Source organism: Lotus japonicus, chromosome 2 (genome assembly GCF_012489685.1).
Source record: "Lotus japonicus ecotype B-129 chromosome 2, LjGifu_v1.2".
In the NCBI taxonomy this organism is placed as follows: Eukaryota; Viridiplantae; Streptophyta; class Magnoliopsida; order Fabales; family Fabaceae; genus Lotus; species Lotus japonicus.
Genome location: NC_080042.1, coordinates 8,753,734 through 8,767,272, shown reverse-complemented (window position 1 = coordinate 8,767,272; position 13,539 = coordinate 8,753,734). Strand labels below are relative to the sequence as shown.

Genomic DNA, 13,539 nt, shown 5'->3' with positions numbered 1-13,539 from the left:
AGGTTTTGGGTTAAGATGTGGCGTCGAGATCTCTTGGTGTCTTGCTCCTCGGCCCATGGGCTCCCCTGTCTCCCCCAACAAGTGGTATCAGAGCCGATGGTTGGTGTGGCCATGGTTACGGCTCCTTGTGTCGAAAGTCTTCCTAGCGGTGTGGCTAGGCGGCGGGTTCCGTTGACGCGGTGAAGCGAACGGCGGTGCAAGAGTGATAAGCTTCCGCTGAGGGGGGCCATGATAATGTGGTGGTTACTCGCACTTGAGGGGGAGATTGTTAAGAATTCAAGTGCGGAGTTGGAGTCCCACATTGGTTAAGTTTGGGTGAGGAGAAGACTTTATAAGAAGATGGACCCATAAACCTAATGCCTTAAGGTTTTGGGTTAAGATGGGGCGTCGAGATCTCTTGGTGTCTTGCTCCTCGGCCCATGGGCTCCCCTGTCTCCCCCAACAGTTCTGATGCCATTCATTCCTTCCTCTCTATTATATCCTATATATATTTGCGAGATGCATGATTGGATTCTACATCGTGATTTTAGGCTTTTAGTACATGATGTTCTCGGCAAGGTGATGCCATTGCAGTGCCCTTTTGATTTACGTACTTCCCTTCACTCTTATGCTCCTTTGTAAGCATCTTGAGTTAGACCATTACCAAGGTCGATTAAAGTGAATTTTTATGTGTCGTGTTCTTTTGAAGGGGTGTCAGGTTTTTGCTTTATTGCATGTGACTATATAGGTTGTGTTTTGGCGGCGGCTGCAACTTCGTTTGAGGTTTTATTTCCCGTGACCATATGGGTATAATTTTTTATTGGTTGACCTACATCGTATATTCTTTTAATGTTGTACAGTTAGTATTAGTGTTAGGGGCATATAATTGATACATCAGAAAATAAATATAAGGAAAATAAAACTAAGTAGCTATCAAAGAATCTCCCGATAAAGAGAGTTTCAAGCTCATGGTCCGAAACAACAAAGACCCAACCTACAAGAATTATTAAGGCATACACTAGATTTAGCCAACCGGTTAGTAGCTTTATCACACTCTCTCGAAATCCACTGAGTGGAGACCAACCAATCTCGCCCAATAAGTCGCTTGATGTCCCCCTAAGTGGCTCAGAAAGGCTCAAAATTTTCCTCCTCCAAAGCATCAACAAGATCTCTATAATTACCCCATCCAAGAGCTAGTTTCATCAGGCAACACACATGCGAAACCCATGCAGGGACTATTATCATCACGGTAGCTCCCATTCACATTAAGTTTGATGTGATCCTTGTGAGGGGACTTCACCTGCAACTCAAAACCGCACCACCGATGTATAGAAGATTGGGGTTTAAATATCTAACTGCCATCATGGTCATGGCAAGTGCGCCTCCAACCTTCCGTCACACTCAACTGATCCTCATCCAAGACGACATTATTCTTTCATTCCAAGAACCCCAAAGACTTGCTGCAAATTTGTTGCTATGAGAAGAAACCACCTACACGCAAACCCAATACTCAAAGTTTTGGTGCAAGGTATTCAGCAAGGGAAAAAGCTCCAACTCGTATCCATAATTCTAAGGAATTTGGCAATCCGCAAGCAAGGCAAAACATCTTCCATCGGACCCGAGCACCTCGTACAAGCGAGGGAGGTAACAAGGTAAATCTATTAGAATTAATATGCAATGCATCATGGAGGCTACGCTATTAAAAAAAACTGGGTTTTTTTTGTCTTTATGAATTTTCAACCAACGCCACTCATGGGAAAAGTCTGTAACACGATTCTGATAGTTCAACTAGATATGCATCCTTGACTTTATAAATACATGTATTGTTGTTGTTTCAGGCCCAACCATCATCAACGTGCCCAACAGAAGAAGGCATAGAGTGAGAGAATTAAGCTATTGCATCCAGGGGCAGAACTTAGTGGTGACATAGAGGAGCCATGGCTCCCTCAATTTTTTTGGAAAAAAGCAGAAACAAATTTGTCAGGAAACGATATATATAATAAACGGTGCGTCTCGTGGGCATGTGCTAGTCTAATAAAAATACCAAACATAGGATAAGTCATTACCAATACGAAATTGGAAACCATTTTTGACCTGGTCTCTCGCGCGCAAAATCCCTTTCTAAACAAGAGAATATTCTTGAGTTTTCTTAGGTTGTTTGGAGGTGCCATTACCTGCCGGTGAGAATGCGGGATGTTACATGAAGCATGCTCCATGTCACTTTCTCAAGCAAAGAATGTTCGAAAGAAGCATATCTCTAACACTAAACCCCCTTCTTGCCTGAGACCTCTACAAAGGGACGGATACAGGTTGTAGTGTATGAGGGCACTTGCCGAGTGCCCTCACTTGACTTTGGAAAAAATGATTAGAAAAAAATTTGAGTCGTAAAAGTATGTGGTTCTTTTATGATTTCTTTGGTAAAAAATGCCCTCACTTGTATCTCACATTGTTAAATGCCCTCACTTGAGTAGTAAAAGTATGGTTTTTGATGGCCCATTTGGTAAAAATTGCTTTCACTTATGTCCGATTTGGTAAAAAAATTTCATAATTTCTAATAGTTTATGTTAATTTTTTTTTAACGAATTTATATGTATGTATTGCCCTCACAACATTAAATTTCTAGATCTGTCACTGCCTCTACACAAGCTAAACGTCGTAAGTAGCAAATCGTTCCAAAGAATTGAAATCTGCGACGAGCTAATACAGGCCATGATTTGATCAATGATGCCCACAAGAAAGCCAAACAAATTCATAGTTCTACACAAAAATCCCTAAAAAATGCTATCATAAGCTTTCTCCAATTCAATTTAAAAAGCTAAAGTTCCTTTCTTTTAGAAATTAATAAACTATGACCCCGTTTGGAAATACAGCTTAATTAAGCGCTTATGGTCATAAATTTTTTTAAAATTCTTATTAAAATAAATTGAAAATAAGCTATATATAAGCGTAATCTCTTTTTTCATAAGCTATCATGAGTAACTTATGAAAATAAGCTCAAAACAGCTTATGACCTACCCATAAGCTATTTACATAAGCTCTCCCAAATACTGACATAAAAGTTTATGCTATCAGATAAGCTCAAATAAGCTCTTACAAACGCTATTTTTTTTTTAAACCTAACTATAAGTCGATAACTATAACATATAAGTAGTCGAAAATACCCCTGATTGTGGAGGTATTTTGAAGGAGCCAAAGCATAGTGAAATAAACCCCAGCCAAAGCGAGAAGAGGGGATTTGAGTTTGAGGTTTGAGCCACCATAGTGAAATGGGTTTCACTTGTTGTTCTCTCGCTTCCCAGTTTGTCCCTCCTCTACGGTCTCTTCACCCAACCAATCGCAAATCTTCACCATTCTCCGCTGCCATCACTCCTCCTCCTTCAAGAAAACCAATCTCAATCTGCATAGTAGCAGCAGCAAACTCAGCTTCTTCCACAGGCAAAGACAAGAAGAAGGAAGTTGACGAGGTCGTGGAAGTCGAGGAGGACCTACCATGGATTCAGGAAAAGGCTCTTGACCTGGTCGAGTTCACTGGCTCTGTCACCCAAGCCATTCCTGGTCCTCGTGTGGGTCCCACCTCCTTCCCATGGATTCTCGCTGTTCCTCTCGCATACGCCGGCCTCACCTTTGTCATTGCCTTCGTCAAGACCGTCAGGAAATTCACTTCTCCCAAAGCAAAACGCCGCCGACTGGTCTGTCTGTTAAATTTGTGTTCTCAGAAAATCTATTTTTTTATCCAAACTCAATTATGGCAATGCTGATGCAGTAACGCTTTGTATAATCTTCCTCAGGTCAGTAAAAATGCAACGCTCTGCAGGTCAATTGATGATTTATTTCAAAAAGGAAGAGATCAAGTCACACTTGATGCTCTCAACGAAATTGTGAATAAGGTAATGTGCATAGTGCTGCACTCATTTTTGTTAAATCGTTTCTTAATGCAATTGACTATATAGTTCAAGTTCAACAATTGGCATTTATTTTTTCAAGCAAAGGATCATACAATCTGTCATTCAAAGAAATATTTCTCAGCTATCTGTTTGCTGGCTGGGGAAAATCGCATGCCAAATTCATTTTTGTTGTCTGCTTGTGAGTATGTGCCAATGCCATCTGATTTTAAGCAACATCTTTAAATTCCTTTCCAGACGGGTTTTGAGTTGGAAGAAATTTTGCGCAAGTATATCCGGTATACTCTGAATGAGAAACCATTCAACCCTGACACGGTAGCTGATTTAATTCAGCTAAGGAGAGCGTCTATGTTAAACGACTCTGATGTTGCTAGGATCCTGAATGAAATTTCCCTACGAATTGTGGGAGACAAAGGTACTTCATTTACTGTATTCTTAATATTTGACAAGATTTGGTTCAGCCAATGCTGTCTAGAATCTAGATAATCTGAAGAACTGTAATAACAGAATTATTTCTGGGCCATTGTATATTCACAAAGGGTTAGTATCTGGGTCTATGATGTCAAATTCAAATGGTGTTGTTTTTTGATACAGTGGAGGCATCCAGGTTCGATACTATGACTGTACGAACTACCCAAACCACTTACCACTAGCTTAATCCTATTAAGCTTAATTGAAATTGTTTAAAATCTGGGAGTGCAATAAAAAATACTATTCTTAATTATCTAAGTTTCCTCCATTACGAGAGATTTAGAGTTCAATAATCATTGAATTTAATTCATGATAGGATACTATGGTGTTGTTTGATTAATGTATCCGACCTCACCTAATGGGGAAAGACTTTGGCTGCGGTTGTAGCTCTCTTCTCCGTGAATCTGAAACAATCTGATAGAATTAAGTATAGGCTGCACAATAATTATAGAATGGATCTACTAGACTACTACTCTAGTAGACAGCTTCCAGAATGTGTGTTGGCTTTCTCCTTTTCTTCTACATGAAAAAATTCCTCTTTTCATTTCACTGGCCCTAATACCTCTATCCATTTAGTTTTTATTCTGTTAGCTGTTAGTTAGACAGTCGTTGATAACAGAATTGGGCTCTAATATGCTGTAGCTGTACTCATTCTTATGCTTGCTCACATACACCTTTCTCATTGGAGGCTTCTTAATAATAGCCGTTAGAGTTCAGGGCAGTATTCTGAATAATTGACTGACATTTACGTGATTTAGAAGTGCAGTATATAAATAGCAACTTGATTGTCTGAAAGGACGATGCTGATCATGACACAGCTAATCTGTCCCACTTCTGCTTATTTCTTTAGTTTTTATCACTTGATCCATGAAATTAATTTTTCTTTTCTGCCCCATATTTAATTCAATGCAGCTTTTTACCTTTTAAGTAAAGACATTGTTATGTCTATTCTGACTTTAATTTATTTTAAATGAGTTTTAGGTCCTGTTGTAATGGATAAATCAGGTTACACTGAAAAGGGTTTCAAGAGAAAACTAGCTGTTCAGACTCTTTTTGGGAAGGTCTTCTATCTATCCGAGGTAAGTGGCCTTAATCAGTCATATTGATGCAAATTCTTTCCATCTTTTTCTGTATGTTAAATACAACAACAGCCACTAAGTGTAGTGCTTAGAGCCAATATGGACCCATTTATATAAGCTTTTAATAAAGTAGTTTAAGATGTAAAAAAGCAGTACGTTTTTCCCAAAATAATGAAAAATATGATTGTTTTCACTTTTCAAAAGCTTAAACAAACATACTAAAAAATTGTTCAAGTGATTTTGTAAGTAAAGTGATTTTTTCAATTAAAAAAAATTAAAACAGATGATCTCTAAGTACCTTTGGTGGTACCATTCAATATGACCTTGATTGTGGTTCCTGGATTTGTCAACAGCTATTATGAAAGTTTAAGGCCCAGACCTAGGATATTCCAAGTCTATCAGATGAGAAAAGGGGAGAATAATAGGAAGGCTAGTTACTACTGGGGTTGTGATTGGGGTTATCGAGTGTATTGAATTGTAAAAAGAGGGAGAGCTGGTGGGACTCTCGAATTTCCCAGCACCATCATTGTATCCATCTTCCCGAACTTATCATATTGGGTAGTGATTAGTGAGGGAATCCTTTGGCAATAAACACAGTTTCCACTTGAGTTTAGCCAGCTCTATCATAATACTGAAAATATTTGAGGGAGCAAAAGGTGAAAATCAGAGAACAAACCTAAATCCCATAGATTAAGTGTCTTGAATCCATCATATAAAATGATGAGGAAATACAGGGAGAAGTAAACTATAGGTTTCAAAGAAGGTGGATAGAATGGAGAATTCCTTGGAGTGTAATTTGTGATAGAAAAGTTCCACTTAAGCTTGTGGGAAAATTTTACCACAATTTTCTAGCCCTGCAATGTTATATGAGGTTGAATGGTAGGCACTAAAGAGCTAACAAAAATGTGAAGAGTCTACATGAAATATTGGTGTTGTAAAGATGAGAATGTTAGGATGGATGAGTGGTCACACAAGATAAAATAGGATTAAGAATGAATGCTCTCGAGAGAAAGTTGGGATAACACTAAATATTGAAAAGATGGTAGAGTTGATAGAAGTAGAACTGGATCAGAATAGGGAGAAAGAAATTGAAATTTTATTGAACAATTCTTGGTTTCACTGACTCCAATGTGGAGAAGAGAGACACCCAGTTCAATGAAGAATTTCGGAGAAAGTAGAAACTGAATCAGAATGGTTACACCTGGCTTTCGAGAGACCAGTCCTCTCCCAAAAACAGAATACAATTGCATGAATCCTCCTCTCTGCACTAACACTCTATTAACATGTAACTTACTGCTAACAGAGTAAGGTCCAATACAGTGGCCCACTGAAAGAGTCAATTAAACTAACTATTTAGGATATAATTCCCTACAGCCTTTTCATTTCTCCTATGATAGACCTTAGTTATCAAGAGGTCTAAGTCTATCAGTAGAGTCTCGCCTTAGGTTGTTTGGACGTGTGTTCCAAAGATTTGAAGTACCCGTGGGGGTGGGGTAAATGAGATGGGGAATAATACAATAATTGGACAAAGAGAGAGTCCAAAGAAAATATAGGCGAAACCATTTAGAGGGATTTGGATTTAACTAGTTTGTTATTAGACATGATTGGCATTGTTTGATTCATGTAGCTGATCCCACCCGGTGCAAAAAAACTTTGGTTGTTGTATTGTTTGTTTTAGTGAGGTGCTCAAAATGTTACATCTAGTTAATTTTGGAAAGGAGTGGTTTTATTTTCTGGTTTCAGGAAGAAACCTTAACTGTTAGATATATCCTTTCAAAATTGTAGTATGTTGTCAATCCCGGATAGCGGCGCGTAGCGGCCGGCCCCAAAAGTGGGATAGCGTGATAGCGCATAGCGGGATGGCCGCTATTCTGAATTTTTTTATGTAATTTTATATCATTAATAGTTTAATACTATATACATATAAGTAGCAAACAATGTCAAATATTGCCTAAAATTCATAACATTCATAATAGAAATAAAAGTCATAAGTCTTGAACAATAACACACAACTAATAACTTCTCAAAAGCAAGGTAAAGAAGTCGAATTTGCAAATCTGAATGAAGAATGAAGCTTAATTCTTTCAATTTTGACCTATAATGGCCCTGAGAAGTCCTAACATGCCCATAAAAAGGTTCCCCAACGATTTAAAACCAAGGGGCTTGAGTCATTTTCTCCTTCATTCATATAGCGCCGCTATTGGCCGCGATCTGCCGCTATTAGCGCCGCTACGACCGCTATTGTGAAGTTGGCCGCTATTTCATCTCAATAGCGGCAGGGAGCCGCTCCGCTCCGCTGCACCGCTATAGCGCCGCTATTTCCCGCTATTGACTACTTATGTGTAATAGCTTGCTTCTCTAAACACTTTGTTTTGGTAAAAGGTCCACTGTTGTAATTGTTTTTGGTTGTGTTTTAATGAACGACTTGATTAAACTTCTCTTGTTATCTTATTTCAGCTGCCGGAGTTTTGTTCAAGAGATAGCTCCTTAGTTGTCAAGGAAACCTTCGGAGTTACAGAGTATGCTCTATATGCTTAGTTTTTTTGGTTCATACCAGTAAAATCAAATCCATGAAAGTTGAAATGGAAAGTGAGAAGAACTAATGTTATTTTACTTCTATTATTTCTTCTCTCTAAAGTTTCTTCATGAATTTGACATCTATATCAGGTGTTCTAGCATAAACATTGCTCTCACTGAAGATGCAAAGATGCTATGAATGCCAGAAGTCCATTTGAATTTCTCTGTTGTCTGACTACTAAAATAGGATTAAAAACACAGTTACACATGCTCAGATAGAATGTTTCTTGGTTTTCTTTTTTCCTCAGTGAAGATGCTGACAAACTGAGAATACACACAATCTCTGATGCGGGCAATTTTGATGCACTTGAGAAGATGATGGACAATTCAGATTCAGAAGATTCTAGTGAGGCTTCATTTGATGCTTCTTGATACAAATCATGCTCCAGGTTTTTGCAGGCGAATAGGTTAAAAGGTGACTTGGTACTGCAAGTTCCACAACACCATAATCCTCATCAATAGGGGAAAAAGTCCAAAGGACAGAGCAGGTTTTTGGATTTAACTTGACATACTTTTTTTTTAAGGTACAGCGTAGGCACTTAAAATATTTAAGATCCCAGATTAATTTTTATCTCATATGGTTCAATTTTTAGCAGCATTAATGTTGATGTGCAGAATTTGAATTAGACAAAAGTTTTGCGGAGACAAATTTGGGAATAGATGTAGAGTGAAATTTTCCGTGTAGGACCACATGTTGCCTCCACGAATGTGTATGTTCATTTGGGTTTGTATTTGACATAGGAGTCAATTTCTTCTCCTGATTTTCAGCTCAAATGGTGTGGTTGGGCACTTGGGCTGGGTGTTTGGTTATCTTTTTTTTTTTTTTTGGTCAATGGTGTTTGGTTATCTCAAATTTCTTTTTGGGATACAAACTGCAAGGTTAATGCATCCATGCCAAAAAATATTAGCAACACCCTCCATCCATGTGAACAAGACTGTGGCCTCAAGGGTCATTTATAAGTAATTAAAAAATAATTTAATTATTTACCAGTAATAAAAATAACTAATTTTGTGAAATATAAACGAATTGAAAACTTATTCCAACTTTATTTCATAAGTATACAATTGTTTTAAAGTAATAAAAATTAAATAAGTTACTAAAATGACTTTGTTTTAAAAAAAATAGTTAATTAAAATATTTCTTAAACACATTTTAATTTTTTTCCACCATATTAGAAAAAAAAAAGTTTCAAAAATTCCAAAATTTATTTATCTTGTAAAATATTTTAATGATAATTTGTGTCATGTATTAGTTTTTAGGATAAAAAAATTATATCAAGTTTCTTATTTCCATTTCATTAAGTTCATCAATCACATAATGTTATATGTATGATTTTAAAATTTTTTAAATAAACTCTTGGTGAATGTCATTTATTTTTATGAATAAAATCCATTTGTCAGTTTGAATATAGAACTTGATGAAAATGATGTCAGGAACTTTATCCGAGTTTTTTCCTAGTTTTTACATCTACTTCTTGTTTTGTTTGGATTTTAAGTGTAAACCAACAAGAATGCTGTAGTTTGTGTATAGCCTTAAATGTGTTTGAGGTCATTTACTAAGAGGAACCAACCTTTCAAAAAAAACTAAGAGGAACCAAATTGGTTCTCTAATTTTCAAATCCTTTGCAGTTAATTCCTGAGATTTTTTTTAATTAAATTAAGGACAAAAGTCTTTTTAGTGCCTATGTATCGTGGGCTTACTCACATGGTTTTTGCTTTTCCTATGTGTAAATTTTTGTATTACTTTAGATTCCTCTAAAAAATTTAACCATTTTAAATCCCTAATCTTCAACCTTCTTCCTCATCCTTTTCCCTTCTCCTTCTACTTACACAACTCAAACCTAACAACCTAAAAAATCATCTTTGAAATCCAGAAATTCATCCCCAACCCAATCCCTCACAACCTAGAAAAAAAATCAAAATTCTATGAGCAAAACCCCTCTCCAAAATCTTCATAACCCAAATTTAAAAAAAATGCTCAAATCGAGTTTACCCAGAAACGTAGGTCTTCTTCCCAAAGAGGGACTCATCCCACTTTGAAAACTTACACGAAAAATTAGAGGAATAATGTGTAAAAGTGAATGTGCCAAAGGATTTGAAGTCCATGGCTGAATTTGAAAAAAAAAAACTAAAACATAAGTATTTAATAAGCCTTGTGAAGACACGAAAGTTTAAATGTAATTTGAAGAATTGTGGCCATCTTGTTACTATCTATGAATTTGACATTGTCATTGTCTCGAACGCAGCTGCATGTGAGGCAATGGAAATGGAGGTGGAGACCCTCCTTCTTCTCCTCCTCCTCGCTTCCACACGCTGATGAACAGGCGCAGCAGCTGCTCCGCCGTTGCTCCAATCTGAGCCACCTCCTTCAGACACAAGCCTTCATGCTCACCCGAGCTCTCGACCAAGACCACATCCTCCTCTCGCAATTCATCCACACCTCTGCATCTCTTGGTTTTTCCTCTCACGCTTACTCCATTTTCACCTCCTCCAATCACCGACCACCCAGCATCTTCATCTACAACAACATCATCTGGGCTCTCTCCTCCTCCAACCCCACACGCGCCGTCGCTCTTTTCAACTCCATTCGCCTTCAAAACTTGCGACCCGACTCTTACTCTTTACCTTTCGCTTTGAAGGCGGTTGTTTCTTTATCTGCCGTCGTCGTCGGTGAGCAGATTCATTGCCAAGCTTTTGTTACCGGGTTGGACTCCCATCCCTCTGTGGCCACATCACTCGTTCACATGTACTCTTCCTGCAGTAACAATGTTGCTTCTGCTCGGAAGGTGTTTGATGAATTCGTTGGACATGGTTCGGTTTCGCTCTGGAATACCATGCTTGCAGCTTATGCCAAGGTTGGTGATATGTGCAGTGCAAGCAACTTGTTTGAATCTATGCCTCAAACAGATAAGAATGTTGTTTCATGGACTGCACTAATTTCAGGTTGTTAGACTAATGAAAATGCAACTTATCATATTTTGATCATAATTTAGAGTAGTTAAGGACTTAAGGTGTTTTTTATGTGTGTCTGTGCTCTCACAATTCCAACCCGGATGTGGTGAATGTCAAATGTCTTTCAAGGGTGCGGTTCCTAGGAATCAAACTCTCGTCACTTTTTACCACTGCGACCGGCCGTCATTGGGTATTAAGGTCTTATTTAGTTATTGTGTAACACAGTTTTTAGTTTTTTAAAATAGAAAAAAGAAATAACTCATTTGATATAAATATAAGTAAGTGTTTTGTAAGATTACACCAAGTGATGTTATATCAAATATTAATTGTGTTTATTTTTCTTAGACTAAACCTTATAATTTCATCACAGGTTATGCACAGACTGATAATCCTAATGAGGCCATCATGCTTTTCCACAGAATGCAGCTCCAAAATGTGCAGCCAGATGAAATTGCAATATTGACTGTGCTCTCTGCCTGTGCTGATTTGGGTGCTCTTCACTTGGGGGAGTGGATTCACAACTACATCGAAAATGAAAAGCATGAGATACTTAAGAATAGGGTTGTCCCTCTTTATAACTCTCTCATACACATGTATGCCAAATCAGGCAACATAAGTAAAGCACTCCAAGTGTTTGAAAATATGCAGCACAAAACGATTATAACCTGGACAACGATGATTGCGGGGCTTGCTTTACACGGTCTAGGAAATGAGGCCCTTCGTTTATTTTCTCGCATGGAGAAGGCTCGAGTTAAGCCGAATGAAGTCACCTTCATCGCAGTCCTCTCTGCTTGTAGCCATGTCGGGTTGGTTGAACTGGGACAAGATGTTTTCACGTCGATGAGGTCGAAATATGGAATTGTGCCTGAGATTGAGCACTATGGCTGCATGGTTGATTTGCTTGGACGTGGTGGCTACCTTGAAGAAGCAAAGGAGCTAGTTAGGGTGATGCCGTTTGAGGCGAATGCAGCTATATGGGGATCCCTTCTTGCTGCCGCAACTAGATGCGGTGATGCTGAGCTTGCAGCGGAAGCTTTGCGTCACCTGATAGTGCTCGAACCCCAGAATTGCGGGAATTATTCACTCTTGTCAAATACGTATGCTGCGCTTGGAAGGTGGAGTGAAGCGCGGATGGTGAGGAAGGTGATGCGGGATAAAGGTGTGGAAAAGGTTGCAGGTATGAGTTTTATTGAGGTGAACAACATAGTCTATGAATTCATTGCGGGAGACAACAAATTAAACATGTACTTTGTTGAAGTCTTGCATAGCTTAGATGGGCAACTAAGGTTGATTGATTAATGATTTATCTAAAAAGCGTGTACAGGAGGACCTCTATCTGTGTTTGTATTCACCTTGTCGCAAACGGACCTTGAGAGTCTCTTTCATATTTGTGACATTGGAATGTGAAATCTAAGTTCACATGCTCCAAATGGAGGTTTTGGAAGAAAACCAAACATCCAAGTCTGATGCAAATTAAACAATGTTATCAAGTCTCGAGCACATACAAATTGTGTAGAGAGAGTTGGCTCAATTATGATGTGAATATTCTCGACTCGAACAAAATTGGCTCTCGTGAATAATAATGTGTTAAACTAAAAAATATATTTTTTAATGAATGTAAAGTAGTTTAACGGTTCCTATAAAATGATTAGAGTTAGTTGTTCTTTTTTTCTCGGTAACTGTTGAATATGGATCTCTGACAATTAAGTAATCCTAAATACTTGTACTCAAAGGTTTGTCGGATAAGTTAAACTTAGAGATCTGATTTTGAGTGCGCAATTGTCACTTTTACACCGTATTTGTTTGGGTTGAAAATGGTAGGAAAGAAAAGGGAAGAGAGTGATTATGAGTGAAAATTGCTTTTCCCTATAGTTTGAATGAGAGTTGAAAATAGAGGGGGTTGAAAACCGTACATTATCCATGCCTCAAAACTTTTTTGCTCATGATGGGTAAGATTTTTGTTTTTGTTTTTTGAATTCAAGTACGGATCAATTTCATTTAATGGAAGAATATGTATCTACAAAGATAACTTTAGCTACAACTCTATGGGGGTGAGCACACCATAAGTCGGAAGGTAATCAATAGCAAAAAAGGCTAAAACATGAGCCCAGTTATTTGCTCTCTTATTAGCATGTGAAAATGAGTTAGAACTAAAAGCACTAGCAAGCATTATGCGGTCTTGGATGATTGGGTCTATGCCAGGCTTCCTTGTTTTGTTCTTAACAGCATTAATCACCACTAGAGAGTCATATTTCACCATGATTGTTTCGATATCAAGCTCAGCTAGGACAGAGAGACACCATCTAAGAGCCATGGCTTCCGCCACAGTGGGTTCTAGCCTTTAAGGCTCAAGATGCAATGCTGCTACCATTAGGCAAGCGTTGTGTGAACACACCACCATGCCAAACCTAGTAGAGTCTGCTCCCGACCAGCTCGCATCCAAGTTAACTTTGAAGTTGCCCACAGGTGGAGGGTTCCAAATGTTTGTGTGCGTTGTAGTATGCTAGATTTGCTTCTTATCCTGAGCCTCTTCCCATTCCTTGCGATTAACTATGCCTCTTTGCATTGCTACCGCATGG

The 13,539-nt window shown here is 38.2% G+C and overlaps 2 protein-coding genes across 2 annotated transcripts; both read left to right on the top strand.

The window, feature by feature from the left end:
• The first annotated feature begins 3,156 nt into the window (after positions 1 to 3,156).
• Positions 3,157 to 8,763, top strand: LOC130737527 (uncharacterized). Its single transcript, XM_057589320.1, has 6 exons — positions 3,157 to 3,668; positions 3,768 to 3,866; positions 4,119 to 4,296; positions 5,334 to 5,431; positions 7,889 to 7,950; positions 8,257 to 8,763. Exons 1-6 carry the CDS (start codon positions 3,246 to 3,248, stop codon positions 8,378 to 8,380), a joined length of 984 nt encoding a protein of 327 aa, XP_057445303.1. The 5' UTR covers positions 3,157 to 3,245; the 3' UTR covers positions 8,381 to 8,763.
• A 715-nt stretch (positions 8,764 to 9,478) lies between these two features.
• Positions 9,479 to 12,527, top strand: LOC130737526 (pentatricopeptide repeat-containing protein At5g56310). The gene is made up of 2 exons (XM_057589319.1): positions 9,479 to 10,951; positions 11,331 to 12,527. Exons 1-2 carry the CDS (start codon positions 10,222 to 10,224, stop codon positions 12,257 to 12,259), a joined length of 1,659 nt encoding a protein of 552 aa, XP_057445302.1. The 5' UTR covers positions 9,479 to 10,221; the 3' UTR covers positions 12,260 to 12,527.
• Positions 12,528 to 13,539: the final 1,012 nt, after the last annotated feature.